Here is an 18,144-nt window from a genome sequence, read left to right on the forward strand (position 1 = left end):
CCTTCTTCCTATCTCCCATTGGCCAAACCAGCTGACTGACTTCTCCCTTCTTCCGGTCTCCCATTGGCCAAACCAGCTGACTGACTTCTCCCTTCTTCCTGCCTCCCATTGGCCAAACTAGCTGACTGACTTCTCCCTTCTTCCTATCTCCCATTGGCCAAACCAGCTGACTGACTTCTCCCTTCTTCCTGCCTCCCATTGGCCAAACCAGCTGACTGACTTCTCCCTTCTTCCTGCCTCCCATTGGCCAAACTAGCTGACTGACTTCTCCCTTCTTCCTATCTCCCATTGGCCAAACCAGCTGACTGACTTCTCCCTTCTTCCGGTCTCCCATTGGCCAAACCAGCTGACTGACTTCTCCCTTCTTCCTGCCTCCCATTGGCCAAACCAGCTGACTGACTTCTCCCTTCTTCCTGCCTCCCATTGGCCAAACCAGCTGACTGACTTCTCCCTTCTTCCTGCCTCCCATTGGCCAAACCAGCTGATACAGGAGGCAGGAGACACAGTAGGCAGGGATCAGCTCCTCTGCAGTGCAGAGCCAGGATGGGCAAGAAGTGGGTGTAAGGGCTGGGACTCCCCGGGGACTGGGACGCCACCTTTGCCATTTCCCTCCAGCTGGGCTGTCCCACATGGCAGCCATCCCATGCGGCTCGCAAGCACTTGCAATGTGGTGGGTGCAAATTGACGTGGGCTCTAAGTGGATTTCAAAAACTTAATGTGAAGAGAAGAATATAAAATATCTCATTAATACATTTTATGTTAATTACCTATCTTAAGTATGTTGAGATTAAAATGGAGTATTGCGCTTAATTTGACCTTTTTACCATGTGGCTGCTGGGTCATTTACAGTTACATCTGCGGCTCTTGTTTGTGGCTGTCATCCTGTGTCTGCTGACAGCACTGCTCTAGAGCACACTGCACTGGCCCGTGTCATCAGCATTGTAGTAGCATACCTTTCCTGCACAGAGGTCGTGCCCTTGGCCCACAGTCAGGAAGGTGTGTCCAGCTAAAGTTTACAAGACCAGGCCTTGAGCCGTCCGCACGCACTGCCAGTGTTGACCAGGTGTGTCAGGCAGAGAGAGAGTGCTTTCCCTGTAAAGGTGTAGGTCAAGGTCCATGTCCAGCAGCCTTAGCCTGTGAGGCCAGCGGACGTTTAACACAATAGTAACACCACCACCATGGAGCTCGACAGCATCACACAAGGAAGAGCCCCACTGTTAACTACTGCTCCGTATCGCCAGTGTATTATGGTTTACAGACGTCCTCATCGCAGCCTGCAGAGCCGCCCAGCCTGGCTGTCCCATTGTGTAGGTGACACAATGAAGCCTGGGAGGTCACATGGGTATCAGTGGCTCTGAAACTCCTGGTGCATCACTCGGGAGCTTGTCAAAATGCTGATGCCCAGGCCCTGCCCTCACAGAGTCTGATTCAGTGGGTGGAGAGTGAGGTCCAGGGACCCCAGTGTGGCAGGCTTTGGGACGGTCAAGGTGGGACACACTTTGGGGCACATCAGGCCTCTAAGCTGTCAGCAGGAAGTTGTGGGTCTGGACTCTGCTGGCCAGTCTGGGGCTCTTCCCCAAGGCCAGGCTGTCCTGTCGGTCCATAGCTCCATCGTCCTTTGGAGCTGGGCATACAGGAAGATCCACACACATGCCTCACCTCCAGCTCTGGCCTTGACATTGTAGAGGGCTAGGGTGGCTGGAGGTGGTCAAATGGGCCAACATGGTGCCCGTTGTTCAAAACTCACGGTGACCCTGTGTCACGTCTGGTTGACTTTGGAGTGTAGCTGGATCTTCATCACTTCGGTGGGCTTAGGTGAAGGGAATCTAGGTTGCCTTCCCCACGTGTACCAAAGGGTCACCTCCCCATGGAACTCAGAGATGCCAACCTGGGCCTGCTGGTCGGAAGGATTTGCTGTTGAAATGGCCGAGCAGGATTCTCTACTGTCTCTGCGGCAGGAGGACAGGGCCATGCCTTGGGGGGCCGGGCTGAGTGAGGCTGAGCCTGCATGTCCTGCCATCACTGACCCCTCCTTTCTCCCCTGCAGTGGACAGCGGACTGCAGCCGGCAACTGGACAGCAGCTGTCCCTTCTCCCGAGGGCGAGCCCCCCCGCAGCAGGTAGGGAAGAGCTCTGCCCCATCGGGGGTCATCATGTGTCTTGCCTGTCGGGGTTTCTGGGCTGGCCCATGATGGTCATCGCTGGTGACCCTGCAGGTCCCCGTACACCCTCTGGTGGTCCAGCTGCTCTTTCTGATGCCTCCTCCCTGCCTGCGGGCGACAGTGGATTGGAGGCCAGAAAAGCATGGCTCTCCTGAGGAGTGGAGGGTGGAGCACACAGGAAGTGGAAGACAATGGGTGCCGACTGCCATCTGGAAAGTTCTCCCTGAATACCCAGCCCACAGTGAGGCACCCCTTCCTAAGAACACAGAGATTACCTCTCGGTCCCTCTCCCCCCCCAACCCCCACCGGCCCACAGGCTCCAATCGCCAGACGGTGAACAGGGAACCACGGGGAACCAGGGTGGGTGGCCGCGGCGGGGCAGGACTGGGGACTGGCGAGGGGAACCAGGTGGGTAGCAGCGGTGGGGCGGGACTGGGGACTGGCAAGCCAGGCAGAAGATGGCCCTGATCACAGGCTAGGCCTAAGGATCCTACCTGTGCACGATTTCGTGCGCTGGGCCTCTATTATAACCAACACCTGGTATTATAACAAACACCTGCATACAACCACATGTCCACTGAGAGGAGGATGGAAAGTGGTATGTGATCCATGCTCCCAGCGGAATATTACTCAGCAGTAGAACGAACTGGAGGTCCACACATTCATGTTGATGATGGGTCCCCCAAACAGTGGGACTCCTAGGGGGTTGGTGCCAGTGGGGCACTTTGGAGATTCTGCTCTAGGTTTGCAGAAGACCTGGAGGGGCAGACTGGGGGGGGGGGGGGGGTGAGGTGTCAGAGACCTGGCCATTTCCCGAGCAGCCAGCTGTCCTGGGACCAGGACACCAACCCCTATGTGCGTTGTGTGGCCAGGAGAGCAGGAGGCGGCAAGTCTTCCAGAATCATCCCTGGTGACCCCTAGGCTGAAAAAAACACATTTACCCCCACTCCCCACCCCCAGCCCAGCCTCACACTGCATCTGTCCAGAGAGATGAGGGGGCCTTGAAGGGCTCCTGCAATAGCTTGTTCCTGACTTCAGAGAGGTGACTGGGGTCAGAGGGACGGCTGAGTGGCCTGAGCTTGGTATGGCCACACCCCCAGTGCTGTGTGAAGCTGCCCAGAGCCGAGCACAGCTCAGCAGGCCAAAGAGTTGAAGGTGTTTGCAAAAGGATTTCCTGTAGATTCCTCAGCCAGGGAGTGCAGAGGCCTGGTGCTAAGCCCTGGTGGGCCTGAGGCATGGCCCCTGCCCTCAGGAGCCTTGCTCTTTAGAAGGACAAAATGATGTGTGAAGAAGTGCCCAGTGCAGGGCAGGAGATGCAAGTTTCCAAAGGTGGCCCAGACCTCAGGCGTCCCAGAGTTAGGAAGCCTGGGCAGGCGGAGCAGAGGAGGCGGCCTGAGTCAGACCCCTGGGTGGAAGGCTGTGGTTGGGACCCGTATGCTACACACCACAGTGCTCGAGAGGCAGCAGCTGGATTGGAATGGGGTCTCCTGAGGTCAGGAAGACTTGGGTTCACTGACGAAAGGCCTGATATTTAGACATGAGTGACTCAGTTCATTAGGGTACCAAAAATAGAGTGATGTAAACCAGGGGGAAGCTTCTTTCTCTCTCAGTACAACCTGGGTGGGTGCTCGGGGTTGGCATTGCAGCTCCATAGTGTCGGGACAAGTTCCTTGCTTCTCATTCTGTGCTATCTAGGGGGCTGCCTTTGTCCCCATGGTCCACGACGGCTCACGTTCCAGCGGGAGCACCACCCTGGGCCTCGGCTGGAGGAATCAGAGCTGGTCAGGGTTTCTGTTTCACCAGCTGCCCCTGCCCACACGGAGTGGCTCCCTGATGGAGGGGAGAACCACAGCTGCCCATTGAAGAGTGTGTTTGCTGAGTGCAGCTCCGATGGGATGCTGCTGGCCCATGCATGATTCAGGGCCCCCTTCAACCTGGTCCACTAGATGTCGGGGCACAGGACCAGCTCTCAGGGACAGCTGCCCGCCCCACAAGCACACCCACTGGCCTCTCCTCCAGGCAGATTCATGATGTGATCAGACTCTTCCATGTGCATCTGCCTGTGCCCTCAGCCAGCTGGTCAACCCAAAAATGGGAGCTAGGGCTGGCTCTGCTTCCCTGACTGCCCCTGGCCCAGGGCCTTGCACACAGTAGGTGCTGATAATGATGCTGGCGTTGGCCCATATCTAGTCCATGCAGCCAGCCCCTCGTGGGCCCTATGCCTCTGGCCACATCGACCTTGCTAAGCTTTCTGAGGTCACTGGGATGATAGGGCACTTCTACTTCCCCACAGTTGCCCATGGGGGAGAATTAGTTCCAGTGGGAAACAGGTTAAATTGAGACTGGGGTGTCGGGCTGCCCTGGCACTGCCCCTGACCCCCTACCTTGGCCCCATGTGCCCAGGAAAGGTGGCGGCCAGAGGATGCTAAGGTGCTGCATTCTGCCCAGAAAGCTCTGTGTAGCCAAGACCGGTTTGGCTCAGTAGATAGAGCATCAGCCTGCGGACTGAGGGGTCCCAGGTTCGATTCCAGTCAAGGGCATGTACCTTGGTTGCGGGCACATCCCCAGTGGATGGTGTGCAAGAGGCAGCTGATCGATGTTTCTGACTGTCTATCTCTCTCCCTTCCTCTCTGTAAAAAATCAGTAAAATATATATTTAAAAATAATGGGCCACACACAGTCCCAAGAAGGCCTGTCCAACTGCAGCAATTGGGAGCCAGCTGTACGGAGGACTCCTTGGCATCCTGGCAGCCTCTTTCCATGAGAACTTGTCCATCACCTCGTCATAAATTTAGTTAGGAGGAATAAATACAGTTTTCACCTTCCATCATGTTGGGGGAAATGCATGGAGATGATGTATTGTTTTTTGTTGTTGTTAATCCTCACCTGAGGGTATTTTTTCCATTGATTTTTTTTTTTTAAGAGAGAGTGGAAGGGAGGGGGAGAGACATAGAGAAACATCGATGTGAGCGAGACACATTGATTGGTTGCCTCCTACGCGTGCCACAACCAGAGCCAGGGGTCGAGCCTGCAACTGGGGTGCATGCCCTTGACTGGAATTGAACCCAGGACCCTTCAGTCCACAGGCCGATGCTTTATCCACTGAGCCAAACCGGCTAGGGCTGCATGAAGATGATTTAGAGAAAATCATGGGAAAACATTTCAAGGTTCCGGCATGGGGTTTAGCATTCAGGGAAGAAAGCTGCAGGCGTACGCGGGTTGTGTGGGGTCAGGAGGGAGCCGCTCTTCTCCGTCTGCACGGAGGAGCCCAGGAAAGAAAATGAATGCTCACAACAGAGGCAGGGCCTATGATTAGACCTTGGAAGGACTTCCTGGCTGAAGGGCTTGGCTGGCCGTGCTGGCTGCTGAGCAAGGTGATGAAACCGTGCTGGGAACCTAATGAGCACACCTCCTTATCAGGCGGGTCCTTGCAGAGCCCTGGGAAAGGTGGGGGCGTGTCAGAAATGGTGTCTTCGAGTCCTGGCGGCAGCCTGTGATCCCACACTCCCAGGAGCGTGAGAGAAGGGCACTTCCCTGTTCCATCATGATTCCCGGTAGCAACGTGAAGCCTCAGGAGAGTGTCCCAAAGGTCAGGAGAACAGATGCCGACCCAGGTGTGGCACGCCGTCCAGTGTCTCTTCTGCAAAATGAGGCTTTGGGCCACGCAGACCTCCGAGCCTCTCTGGAATGTATTTCATTGTCTACATTCTCTGTCTCCAGGAAATAACCACTGGATCCAAACAGTTGCTCAGAGCAACAGGAGGTCTGTATTTTCCAGATTTCTCTGCTGTTCCCCCACCCACTCTGAATCCTATGCCAACCTGCAGGCTAGGTAAACCCTAGGTGCCAACATTGACTCTGACCCAGGAGATGGCAGGTGGTATCTAGCAGGATAGAAAACTTTTAGACAATAGCTGCTCTGCTCCAGCCAAACAGCACAGGGAACACCGTGGCCCCTCCCACTCCACGCCAGCAAAGACCCAGTGGGAGCCTGGACTTTCACCCTCGCCCGGCTGGGACAGGTGCCTCAACCTCCCCCACTGGGGTGGTGTCAGAGAAAGCCAAGTAGGAAGATGCAACTTGCCTCCCTGCTGGCTTGTAAAAGGGCCCTTACGCTCCCCATGGTATTATTGGAGATAATACCTGTAGGCACCTAGGGTGGGGACTTGCACCCCACCCGGCAGTAGTGAGGCACCCTCCCCTCCCTGCTGGGATGTGTCAGAGGAGGGCTAATGAGAACTAGGACTTCTGTTGCCCAGTGGTAAGAAGGCCACCTCCATGGCAGGGTCATTGAGGACCATATGGGGACCTGTACCTTCACCTCCACCAGCTGTGACGACAGTGCCACCCTTGGACTGCTTATATTGTGGCTGTGACCCCTTTCCCCTGCCAGGGTGGCATCCGAAAAGCCAGTTAAAAACAGATTTCAGTGAGAGTCAGAATCTCATAACATATCACCAAAGTGTCCTGAGTGCAATCAAAAGTCACCTGTCATACCAAGAACTGGGAAGAGTTCATACTGAATGAAGAGGGGACAATCCATAAGATGTCAACACTGAGATGTGAAATCGGACTAGTATCTAGAATATGTAAAGAACTCTCGAAAATCCACATTAAAAACCATCCAATTTAAAAATGGACAAAATACACGAAGGCACGTACTTCACCGAAAAGGATATACAGAGGGCAAATAAGCACACACAAAGAGATGTTCGACACCATTAGCCACGAGGGAACATCAGTACACACCTGTAAGATCATCTGTAATTAACGCCCAGCGCTGGTGAGGGTGCAGGGCGGCCGGGTCACTCACACACTGCTGGTGGAAATGTACCGCCGTTCTGGAAAACAGTTGGGTAGATTCTTCAAAAACTGAACCTGCAAGAACCATATGATCCAGCCATTGCATTCCTGGCTGTTTATCCCTGAGGAATGAAAACTCACATTCACACAGAAACCTGTACTCAAACGTTTATAGCGGCTTTAGTGATAATAGCCCAAACTGGGAACAGCCCACGTGTCCTTCAGCACATGACTGCGGGACAAGCTGTGGTACTCAGCAATAGAGAGGAGCCAACTCCTGCCACTCACAACCTTCAGGGAATGGTGCTGAGTTGGGGGGAAAAAAAAAAGCCAGTCCCCAAAGTTACATATGCTTCAATTCCATTTATGTAACATTTTTTATTGATTTCAGAGCGGAAGGGAGAGGGAGAGAGAGAAAAACATCCATGATGAGAGAGAATCATTGATCAGCTGCCTCCCACACAACCCCCACTGAGGATTGAGCCTGAAATCCAGGCATGTGCCCTGTCTGGGAACCAAACTGTGACCTCCTGGTTCAAAGGTCGACTCTCAACCACTGAGCACACCGGCAAAGACCCACTTCTGCATCTTGACTGTATCATTGTCAGTCAGTGTCAGAAGTGACCTTGACTCAGGGGAGATATACTTGGCCATAGGCTGTAGTCATGATCTCCCACCTCTCCCTGGTCTTTTTGGGTCTTAATTCGAAGACCGTGAGGATAGAGAGGAAGGGACAGAAGGGACAGACAGGCACAGAAGTTCCAGAGTGAAAGGAATGGCCTTCCCTGCTCCTGGACTCCGCGCTGGCGCCTCCCAGGAGGTCCTCTCTGCTGGCTCTGCTCTGCCATGCTCCCGTCTCAGGGGCCCTCCTACTGTAAGGGGGTTAAATTGTTGGGGGCCCATCATAGGCTTGCCCACTTGCATGTGGGTGCTGTCCTTGGTGCTGAATGAACACACACACACACACACACACACACACACACACACACACACACACACGACACAACTGTTTCTCCTTGAACAACACTGCCCTTCCCCACCTCCCTCTGCACTTGGCTTCTTATTTCTTTTTTGCTGAAGCAAACCCAAGTCACCCTAAAGTCTCGTTTCGTTTGGGCCTGAGAGCAGCTTTAGACCCAGCTGTTTCAGCCAGGTTCTGTCTAGTTTCTAAACCCTTGCAGACTAGCATTGTCAACGCGCGTGCATGTGAACACACATACACACACATACACACACACATGCACAAACAAAAATCATTCTTAGTTATGTTAATAAAGAAACGAAAGCAGCATAGAAGAGGGTTCTTTTCCCTCCATTACACTGACTTAGCATGTATTTCTACTGTACAGGGATTGACTCCCACCTTGTTTCATTCACTCAGACAGCTCACTCCCCATAGTCCCTCTAACTTCACGATAGCAGATTGACCCTCTCCACCAGCACTGCCTTCCCAAACACGACAGAGATGGACTTGGAGGACCCAAACATTTGTGGGGATGGATATATGACTGCATTATAGAAATCTACAGTGGGGTCAGAATTTATCAGAATAATTGCTCACTGCAGTGGTTAAGAGCATAAACTCAGGGTCTCTCTGGGACTGGCTCTGTGAACATGGACAAGTTCTCCGGGTCTGTTTCCTCCTCAGCGAAATGGGGGTGATAACACTGGCTTCCTAGGGCTGTAACAGAGGTGAAGTGCTCAGATGGTGCCTGGCCTCCGTGAGTGCTGCCTCGTCTGCTGTTGTCATCCCCTGGGGTCTGTCTTCCCCTGAGCTGGGGTAGCTGTGCTCCCACGGGGGCCTCTCGGGGGCAGCTTCCATCTCCCTGCCTGTGGGCAGGCCGCTTCCATTTGGTTTAAAGTGCTCATTAGCCCTCTGTGGTCGCGCTGAGAGCAGCATGCTTCGCCCTGGCATGGGGCCCCTAATTGCCAGTAACGGGCCGTTGTGAAGAGTGCAGCCGCGTTTAAGTGCTAACAATGATCCTGTGAAAAGGGTGCTTGTTTTTGATGGGCTTCTGGAAGCCTGGGCATTGCAGCAACCTGGGAGCAGGGCCGGGCCCACGGAGCTGGGGCAGGGTGGGCTCAGAGACCAGCGGTGCTCACCAGGGCCAGCCCGGGAACTGCAGATGGGAGAGTGTTCCTGAAGAAGCCAGGGGGGCTTCATGGAGAGCTCTCAGTGCCTGGCCTCTGAGTCCTTGATAAATAATAGCTCATGGATGATGCTGGGTCCCAAGGCTAGGATGGGGTGGGGGAGGGGATGGGCAAGCAGATACAATAAAAAAGTGAAGCCAGGGTTTGTTTATTTAATATATATATATATATATATATATATATATATATATATATATATATATATGTATATATACACACACACACATATATATATATACACATATATATATATATATATTTTAAATTGATTTCAGAGAGAAAGGCAGAGGAAGAGAGAGACAGAACATCAATAATGAGAGACAATCACTGATTGGCTGCCTCTTACACATCCCATACTGGGGATCAAGCCCACAACCCACGCATGTGCCCCAACCGGAAATCAAACTGTGACCTCCTGGTTCACAGGTCAACACTCAACCACTGAGCCACGCCAGCTAGGCCCAAGCCAGGGTTTCTACCTTTGACAAGATGGCAGACTAACTGGGGAAGTGAGCTAACAGAGAGAGCATTAGATGACTGTTTCCTAAGCGGGGTTCCATGGAACCCTAGTCCTGCAATGTGCTCTGTGAAATAAAGAGGAAGGGTGGGTTAGATTTCTGGCCCAAAGAGTTTGGGAAATACTGCATACTATCCTGCCACCCATTTGAAGAGTCAGCATCCATGGAAGGCCAATAAAGGCACTGAGAAGTTCTGCAATTAAATAATTTATTTCGTGAGCTCATTGTGTCCCACACATTCGACCAGGGAGCCTTTTTTTAACTTTTTTTCTCCCCATGAAACTCTTTTTAAAAACATCCACTGTTCCCAAAAGCATGGTCCATGGACCACTCCAGCTGCACTCCCCTCCCCGGGTGATTCGGCTGCACACGGACACCTGAGGGCCAGCAGGTCAGTGTTGCTAGAACACCAGCGGGGAGCTCTGCAGCGGAACCGTCAGGAAGGGTGCACCGGGGTACGTGCTGTACGTGCTGTGGGTTCGTGGGGCACAAGTGTCGAGGAGAGTGCAGAATAAGGAACGGAGGGTCTTCAGCTGGATCCTAACAGAAGCCTGGGGGAGGGGGTGGAGAGAAACTTGCTTTTTCCTCTGAGTCCAGGAACGTCACAGTGGCCCAAAGGGGAATACAGCCCCATGGCTCCGGCAGCCGTGTGCGGCCTGGGAGCCCTTCACAGGCGGGCCTGCGTGCGCGCCGCACACCGACACAGCGTTACCTGTGCGCCCAGGAGGAAGCGAGACCTCTGCAGCCACAAACAGCGGCTGGAGGAGGCAGGGGGGCTGGGAGCAAGCCAGCCCTGGGCACCTTCTTCTCTGTCCACAGCTTGTCCTACCCTCTGTGGGGGTCCTTGGTGGGAGCGGGCGCGGGGTAGTTTGGAGGGTGAGGTGGATCTGGCTCCTGCTGAGTTCCAGAAATCAGGTTGCAGTCTGCCTGTGTGTGGGTCCATCTGTCCCCAGGCTCCTGCCCCTCTGGCTTTTCTGATTTTTTTCTGGGCACTACCAGGGTTTGGGGCACAGGTGGTGTGTGCGTGTGTGTGTGTGTGTGTGTGTGTGTGCATGTGCACATGTGATGGGGCTGCAGACTTTGAGGGTTGGTGTCCAGAACTCAAGAAGGGGGACTCTCCAGGCACTGCTCCAGTTTCAAGGGCTTTGATTGGATCGGCAGCCCTCGGACAGAAGATTGCTCTTGACATCCTAACCTGTGAGTCAGTCTTTCAGACACACAGGCAGCTGGCTGGCGCCTGCCCCACTTACAGGGTAGAATCTGTTCACTCGGTTGGCAGGCATCTGAGGTGGACGTACTGTGTGCCTCGCTGGGCCACTGGGGCACCAGAAGAGAAGGTAGCCGTCGAGGAGCTTAAAATGGACTTGGGGTCAGGGACGAACCATGGCCTCCTGGGTTTCACTCCATGTGGGATGTGTTGATGCCATTCTGGGCTGTTTTCACTTGTTGATCCTCACTGCTGTGTAATAGTCCAGTATGTGAACACACCACAGTGGATCTGTGTGGTCAGACGGTGGGCATTCAGTGGTTTCCTCTGTGCTGCATGCTGTTGGTGAATGTCTGCCCACGTTTCGGGCATGTTCACCCCCGGAGCACAGGCCTGGGTCGCAAGGCACGTACACGTTCAGCCTGAGCAGAGGTGGGAGTTTGGCCTTTAAAGAGTGAGAGGATGGCTAGCAGACAGCAGGGCTAACGAGGGAGGTGTGGCGACAGGAGTGGAGGCAGGGAGGGCAGAGAAGCCATATCACAGAAGCTGGTGCGCGTAGAGTGTTTTCCGTCTGTGGCTGGGCCACGCGGGAACTATCTGAGTGTGAAGACGGGAGCGGGGTGACAAATCCCGTTGCTGGCATAGCCTTAGTCAGCGGGGGCTTCTCGGTGCTCCCTGATTTCAGGGAGTAGGAAGTCAACCCCAACGGGGACCCTCCAGTGTGCCTGGGGGCCGCTCGTCCATGTGGAGGCTTGGAGGAGAGAGCCATGGCCTGGGGCAGCGAGACCCGAGCCGTTTCTGTACCTGATGGCACAGCTCCAGAAACACCATCAAGGCGACAGCCGTGCCTGGGCGGAGGGTAGGCGTCCACCTGAGTCCTCCCAGCTGCCCAAGATGACCAGCCCAGGGGGCAGGGAGACCTGTGCAGCCCCCTCTGGGACTGGGCTTTGGGGCGGCCTTCACCCACTTGTTCTCGGTGTCCCGGCCAACCAATAACATTGCCCCTTCCTTTCCTCCCTGCCCCCTTCTAGAACGGCAGCAAGGATAACTCTCTGGACATGCTGGGCACAGACATCTGGGCTGCCAACACCTTCGACTCCTTCAGGTGCGCTCCAGTCTTCTGTGTGGTGTGTGGCTCTGGCTGGGACCCCAGCTTACGTGTCCTGATGCCCCGTGGGGTTTTTGGGGGCTGGGGAAATGTTGAGAGTTCACGGATGAAGAAGCGGGAGAACCCAGAGGGCGTGAGATAGCTCACAGAATGAGGCTGAAGAGGAAGGAGGTCAGGAGAGGAGAGAAGGAGACCGAGGAAGGAGAAGGAGAAGAGAGTATCCAAGGGAAAAAGAAAGAGGGGGGAAGAGGGAGCTGAGGGAGGACTGGGGGAGCAGAGGAGGTGGCTCCGGGTGTCAGGCAGCCTGGGGTGGGTCGGGACAGAGAGCTGTGGCTGGGGACCTCGCCCCGCCCTCCAAGGTCACAGCTGGTGGGGCTGGCAGCAGGGAAATCTGGAGGAAGGAGGGGTTTTCAGTGGCTCAGACTCTAGAAGGTGCCTGATGGACCAGGTTGGAAGAGCAGGTGTTGGCCAGGGTTCCTGAGGAGGAGGGGACAGTGCCCGTGAAGGGGCTGCTAATGGGCTCCTGCCCTGGTGTCCACCCCTCAGGCCATGGGTGGCATGGCCCGTTCGCTCCGCTCTGCCTGGCTCTGATCAGGTTCCAGACACCCCCCCCCCCCCCCTGGACAGTCCCCAGAGCTGACACCCAGGCTCCATTCGGCTCTATTCCTTGGCTGGGCTTGTCGCCTCCCGCTCGCCTCTCATTTCTTGCCCTCCCTCGCCCTCTAGTGGTGCCACCTGGGACCTGCAGCCTGAAAAGCTGGACTTCACCCAGTTCCACCGGAGGCTCCGACACACGCCCAAGCAGCCCCTGGCACACATCGACCGTGAAGGGTAAGGGGCAGCCGGCCGGGGTGTGGAGGGGGCTCTTACAGAGGGGGAGGGGAGGGGGGGAACAGCGGTGGCTGCACCAGAGCTGAGAGGGGCCTTTCCCTGGACAGGAAGGCGGTCCTGCTGCTTGAGGGACACACAGATGAGTCATGGCCTCAGACCTGCAGGCTCCCTGGCCTCCTGCATCCCTCAGCCACACTGCCCGCTCCCTTCCTGACCCTGCACGTCAGGAGCCTAGTGCGTGGGTCTCACACTTGACCAGAACCACCCGGGGGCTTGTTAAAACACAGATCCCTGCATCCACCCCCCGAGTCTGGAGGTCTGGGGTGGGGTGTGAGCATGTGCGTTTCTAACAGATTCCCAGGGCTGTTGCTGGTCCTGGGACCCCACTTTGAGAACCACTGGTGTAGTGGTTGCTTTTACACTGGGATGTCTCACCCTCTCCTTACTTCGTGCATCACTGTTGCCTTCCCCTTTTAAAGAGCCCTGCCCTCTTGGGTTTCTATGGCTTCATCCCATAGTCATGATTGATCACATCATTGGCCACTGGCGATTAATTCGATCTTATGCCCTCTCCCCTCCCCAGAGATCAGGGGGTGGACCTGGAAGTTCTAACCCTCCTTCTCTGGGTTGGTTCCCCTGGCAACCAGCCCCATCCTCAGGTTGCCTAGGGACTTTCTAGAGTCGCCTCATTAACACAACAAAATCCCTCCGTCCTTTAGGAAACCCCCAGGATTTGGGGAGCTCTGTGCCGGGACTGGGGAGGAAGAGCAAATATCTCTTATCATGAACTAGAGGCCCGATGCACCAAATTCGTGCAAGAGTAGGCCTTCCCTCCCCGGCTGCCGGCACCGGCTTTCCTCTGGCACCCGGGACCCGGGCTTCCCTCACAGCCCCGGCTTTCGTCCGGAAGGTCATCCGGAAGGACGCCCGGTCTAATTAGCATATTACGCTTTTATTATTATAGATTACAACATCACACGTGGTAATTCTGTGTTTTAATTAACTTTCTGAGGAACTGCCAGTGTTTCCCACAAGTGCTGCATATTTCACCCTCCCACCCGCAACATACAAGGACTCTGATTCCTCCGTCTCCTCATGAACATTTGTAATTTTCCTTTTTAAATTGTACTCCTGGCTTTTTCCTTCCGAGCCTTCCCTGCCCACTCCTGTCTCCCTGCCGCTTTAGGTCTGAACATAAGTTGCCTGCCTCTCACCTGGCCTCCTGCTGCCTCTTCCTGTCCCGCCCACACCTTCTCTTGGCAACGCTGGTCTCACCACAGTGTAATGAGCAGCCACCTGGGAGGGGTCCTCATCCTTCTTTCAGCGACAAGAGGTTACGAGGCTCAGAGAGGCTGGACTTCACCCAGTTGCTCGCCCAAGTGGCAAAGCCGTGATTTAAGGCCTCTGGTGCCGTCCAGTGTATCCCTGAATCGGCCTACTCCCTCAAAACTTCATACAAAATTGTACGCGCATGCATATTTCTAGGGAGAGGTGTGTCACGCATGTCAGCCTCTCCCCGGGGACGGAGCCTCTCACCATGCCCCCCCCCTTTTTTTTTCATTGTCCTTTTTGTGTGGGGTGTGAGCACATGCGGGTTCCATCAGAACTTTTGGGGTTGTTTTTTGGGCGGGTCTAGAGGGAAGATGGCCTTGAGCATGGAGCACCCTATTAGAAGGCGGTAGAGCAAAGCAGAGGCCCTGCCCAAGGCTCCCCTGGCCCCGCCTCGCGCCGTCTGCCTGCTCACTGCGTGCTCAGCCCCTCGTTCAGCAGCAGCTACCAGTTTCCTCCTGAGCTGCTGCTGAGCAGGGCTAAACTCACGGCTGAGTGTAGGAAAGCTGACTTTCCCACGTTAAGGAGTGGGTTTCCAGCGGAGGGGATGCTCCCATCTGCCTTGTTGTGGGTGAGGTTGAGTGTGGGGTGTGCCATGTTGCATTTCTGAAGCCCAGTCGCTGGGCCCCTAGGTGCCCGCATGGTGCTGGGTACTGTGAGGATCTCTCTCTCTCTCTCCCTCCCTCCCTCTCTTTCTCTTTCTACATAAAACACAGCCCCCTGCCCAGCAGGACTGGTGCTATGAGAAGGAAACACGCACCTATTCATGACTGAGACTGCAGGGAAATGAGGCTCGGTGTGCAGTGTAGACACTCAGAGAGTGCGCACTGTGAAATCAGCTGCCAGGCGCGTCGTCACGTGACTGTGAAGGGGTCAGAGTGGAGAGCGCTTTGGGAGGAGGACCTGCCTGGGAATGGCTTCGGGAGGGAGACACAGCATATTCCTGGGAAGCGCCCATCTCCCCCGTGTCCCTGGGAGCGCGTGGACGGTGAAACCAGAGGGGAGACAGGCCCAGAGGACAGAGGTGTCGGATGGGGATCGCGTGTCACAGTCAGGCTTTCCGAGGGTCTGCACCAGCTCCCACAAGTGAACATAACGGAACACTGGTTGGCAGTGGCCACAGATGACTCGGGGGAGGAGAAGCTCCCGGTGCTGAGGACCGTATCCCCTCTGCCGCCAGAGGGACCGGCCACAGCCCCTCCCCAGCTGCAGGCCAGGCTCACCGGCTCACGGGAGCCTCTAGGATTTGCTGACAGTCGCCGGGGCTCCCGTCGTCACCTCGTTCTGGCCAAATGCTGTCTCACCCTGCTCCCAGGGAGTCAGGTGCAGCGTCCCGAGGCCGCCATGTGGCTGGGCCAGGACTGTGTGCCCTCAGAGCCCGGCCGCACGGGGCAGACTCCCTGCGCCCAGCCCCTGCAGCATCTCGGCAGCCGGGCACCACTCCGTTGCCAAGCTTCCCAGGTATCCACGGAGGGACAGAAATCAGAAGCAGCTGTTGCCTTGGAAACCCTGTTGGCAACAGTGAGTCAGTTGGTCTCCATCAACCTTCTGCCCTCAGCCTGCAGTCATCGAGGGGGTGTGAGCCCCGGACAGGGTGGGTCTAGGGCCAGGGGAACACAGACCCCCCCACCCCACCCCACCCCGCCACACACACACACACCACCCACTGCCGACCCTGGGGCTGTGACGGGAGAGCGGAAGGCCAGGCCTGTGCTGTGCTAGGCTGGGGCCTGCATGTGCTGGACCAGAGGGGTACACACACGTGACTTAGGGGAGCGAGGTCAGCCATTCTAGTCGGCCAAGTCCGCAGGCCCCTCCTTCCCCCCTGCCCTGGCACAGATGAAACAGAAATGACCACAAGCCGCTGGTAGCTTCACAGGCCGGCCTGTCTCTACCAGGCAGATGTGTTAGTGAAAAGACTGTTGGCTGTTTCTAGACCTTTCTTGATTTCAGAGAGGAAGGGAGAGAGGGAGAGTGATAGAAACATCGGTGATGAGAGAGGATCATTGATTGGCTGCCGCCTGCGTGGCCCCTACTGGGGGCTGAGCGGACCGCCGCTGTATGTGTCCTGACCAGGAATTGAACCGTCACTTCCTGGTTCATGGGTCGACACTCAACCACTGAGCCACACTGGCCAGGCTGTTTCTAGTCCTTTCTTCGCCTCATCTGCAGCCCAGCACATCCCAAGGCCAGAGCCGGGGGCTGAGGGGCAAGAACTCATCCTCTTTTCCCTCCTTCACTCCTCCTGCCCCAGCGTCACCTGCCAGCCCCCCGTATCCTTCCAGCCTGGCCCTCCAGTTCATCTGTTACCCACCCCTGGCACCCTCTCCCCCTACTCCAGCCCATGAACGCTGATGTCCTGCTGGCATCGGGCTGCATTCCCTGCTGCCCTCTGCCCGGGACATTCTCCCAGATTCTCTGCTTGGCCAGCTCCCGGCCCATCCCCCTCCCTCTGCTCAGACTGTTGTAGACCCTGCTCTTCTGGGTTCCTGAGGCGCCCTCTCTCACCCCTGACCCAACCCTGCTGTGGCCGAGGGCCCAGCTGTGCACTGTTTACCTCGGGGCCAGCACGAGCCGAGCCCACACAAAGGCACTTGTGCAATGCGGCATGGGTCACATCCCCGTCTCTCTTCCTCCCGGCCTTTGCTCCTTTTTGCAGCCACCCAGTTTCTCTTCCTCATGGTTCCAGGGCCCCTCTGGCCATAGGAGTTTCTTGACACTGATCTCATGCTGCCCCCTACTGGTGCTCAGGCGTACCGCCCTGTCCGCTGAGATTAGGACTTGTTTCCTAAGAGCTGTGAGCTGGCTGAGGGCAGGACCACGTTGGGTTCATTGCCCATGACTCCAGGGGAGACTGACAGGGTCCAAAACATAAGAGATGCTGAATACTGAACCACTAAACAGATTACTCCGAAGTTTAAAAGTTGCATTAACTGCAGCTAGAGAATGGCACCAGCTCCTGGGCAGCCCTCGCCCTGCCTGGGTCACTAATGAGAGCATCACAGTAGTAGTCGCTAGTACTGCGCACAGGGCAGGTGAGTACCGTCCTCAGTGCTTGCCTCGGATTCTGTAAACTCCCCACCACCTGGCCAAGTAGGAGCTGTTACTCTCTTCACTTCGGCAGATGAGGAAGCTAGGAGACACCCTTCCCCAGTGAGGGACCGGCGTGAGGCTGTGCTGGCTCCAAAATCGATGTATGTCCTGGGTCACTGTGCTGCTCTGCTTCCCCAATAACAATAATCGTAGTAGAAGTAGAGGAAGTACGACTAATAGCAATACATTTACCTTATTTATTTTATTATCATTTTATTTAACTGCCTCCTCTATGTACCATGAGGATATGTTGACTGTTAAATATGGTATATTAAGTGTGTGTGTACCCATGCGCCTGGCAAAGTTCTAAGCACTTCGATACATTAATTTAATCCTCCGCTCACCTTATCGTGTTAGACATTATTAGTTATCCCAATTTTTCCAACGAGGAAAGGGATACAGAGGTTAAGTGACTTGCACAGGGTCACCCAGTTAGGAAGGGATGCGGCAGGGGTACCAACCCCCGGAGTCTGGTGCCAAAGTCTGCACCTTCAACATGCAGGAGACGTGGACCTTGGGCAGTGAGTCAGGGTGTGTCTCTGGCCTAAAGGGTCACCTGGCCATAGAGGACATGAAGACCAAGCGTCGGTGTCTGAGCGGGCCGGCGGGCTGGCCCACGGTCAGGCCAGGGAAGAAGGAAGCCCCACTGGGGCCTGTGTGACCCTGAGGAAGCTGTTCTCTCTCCGTTCATTTCTGTGGTGTACTGGTCAAGGTGCTCAGCTTTTGCAGAGCTGTGACAGGTGTGGGGGGTTATCAGCAAGGAGTTTGTGGTGCTTCTGTGCCCCGCCCTCAGGCTGGTCTTAGCATCCCACCTGCATGAGTCCTTTGTCCTCCACGAAGGCCTATGTAGCCAGTGGGGGCGGGAGGACAGCATCTCCAGGGGCTCCAGGGCATTTCCTCCTGGCAGGACAGGCTGGTTCTGCAGGCCTGGAGGGAGGGCAGG

The 18,144-nt window shown here is 55.6% G+C and overlaps 1 protein-coding gene across 7 annotated transcripts in view; it reads left to right on the top strand.

Annotated features, from left to right (window-relative positions):
• Positions 1 to 18,144, top strand: part of CTIF (cap binding complex dependent translation initiation factor) — a 237,028-nt gene that overhangs the window by 70,763 nt on the left and 148,121 nt on the right. For all 7 annotated transcript variants that reach the window (XM_079784588.1, XM_079784589.1, XM_079784593.1 and 4 more), the window contains 3 exons: positions 2,048 to 2,119; positions 11,872 to 11,945; positions 12,675 to 12,779. In XM_079784588.1, the coding sequence (XP_079640714.1) occupies positions 2,048 to 2,119; positions 11,872 to 11,945; positions 12,675 to 12,779 (251 nt within the window). The remainder of the gene's footprint in view (positions 1 to 2,047; positions 2,120 to 11,871; positions 11,946 to 12,674; positions 12,780 to 18,144) is intronic.

Source organism: Cnephaeus nilssonii (genome assembly GCF_951640355.1).
Source record: "Cnephaeus nilssonii genome assembly, chromosome: 11".
In the NCBI taxonomy this organism is placed as follows: Eukaryota; Metazoa; Chordata; class Mammalia; order Chiroptera; family Vespertilionidae; genus Cnephaeus; species Cnephaeus nilssonii.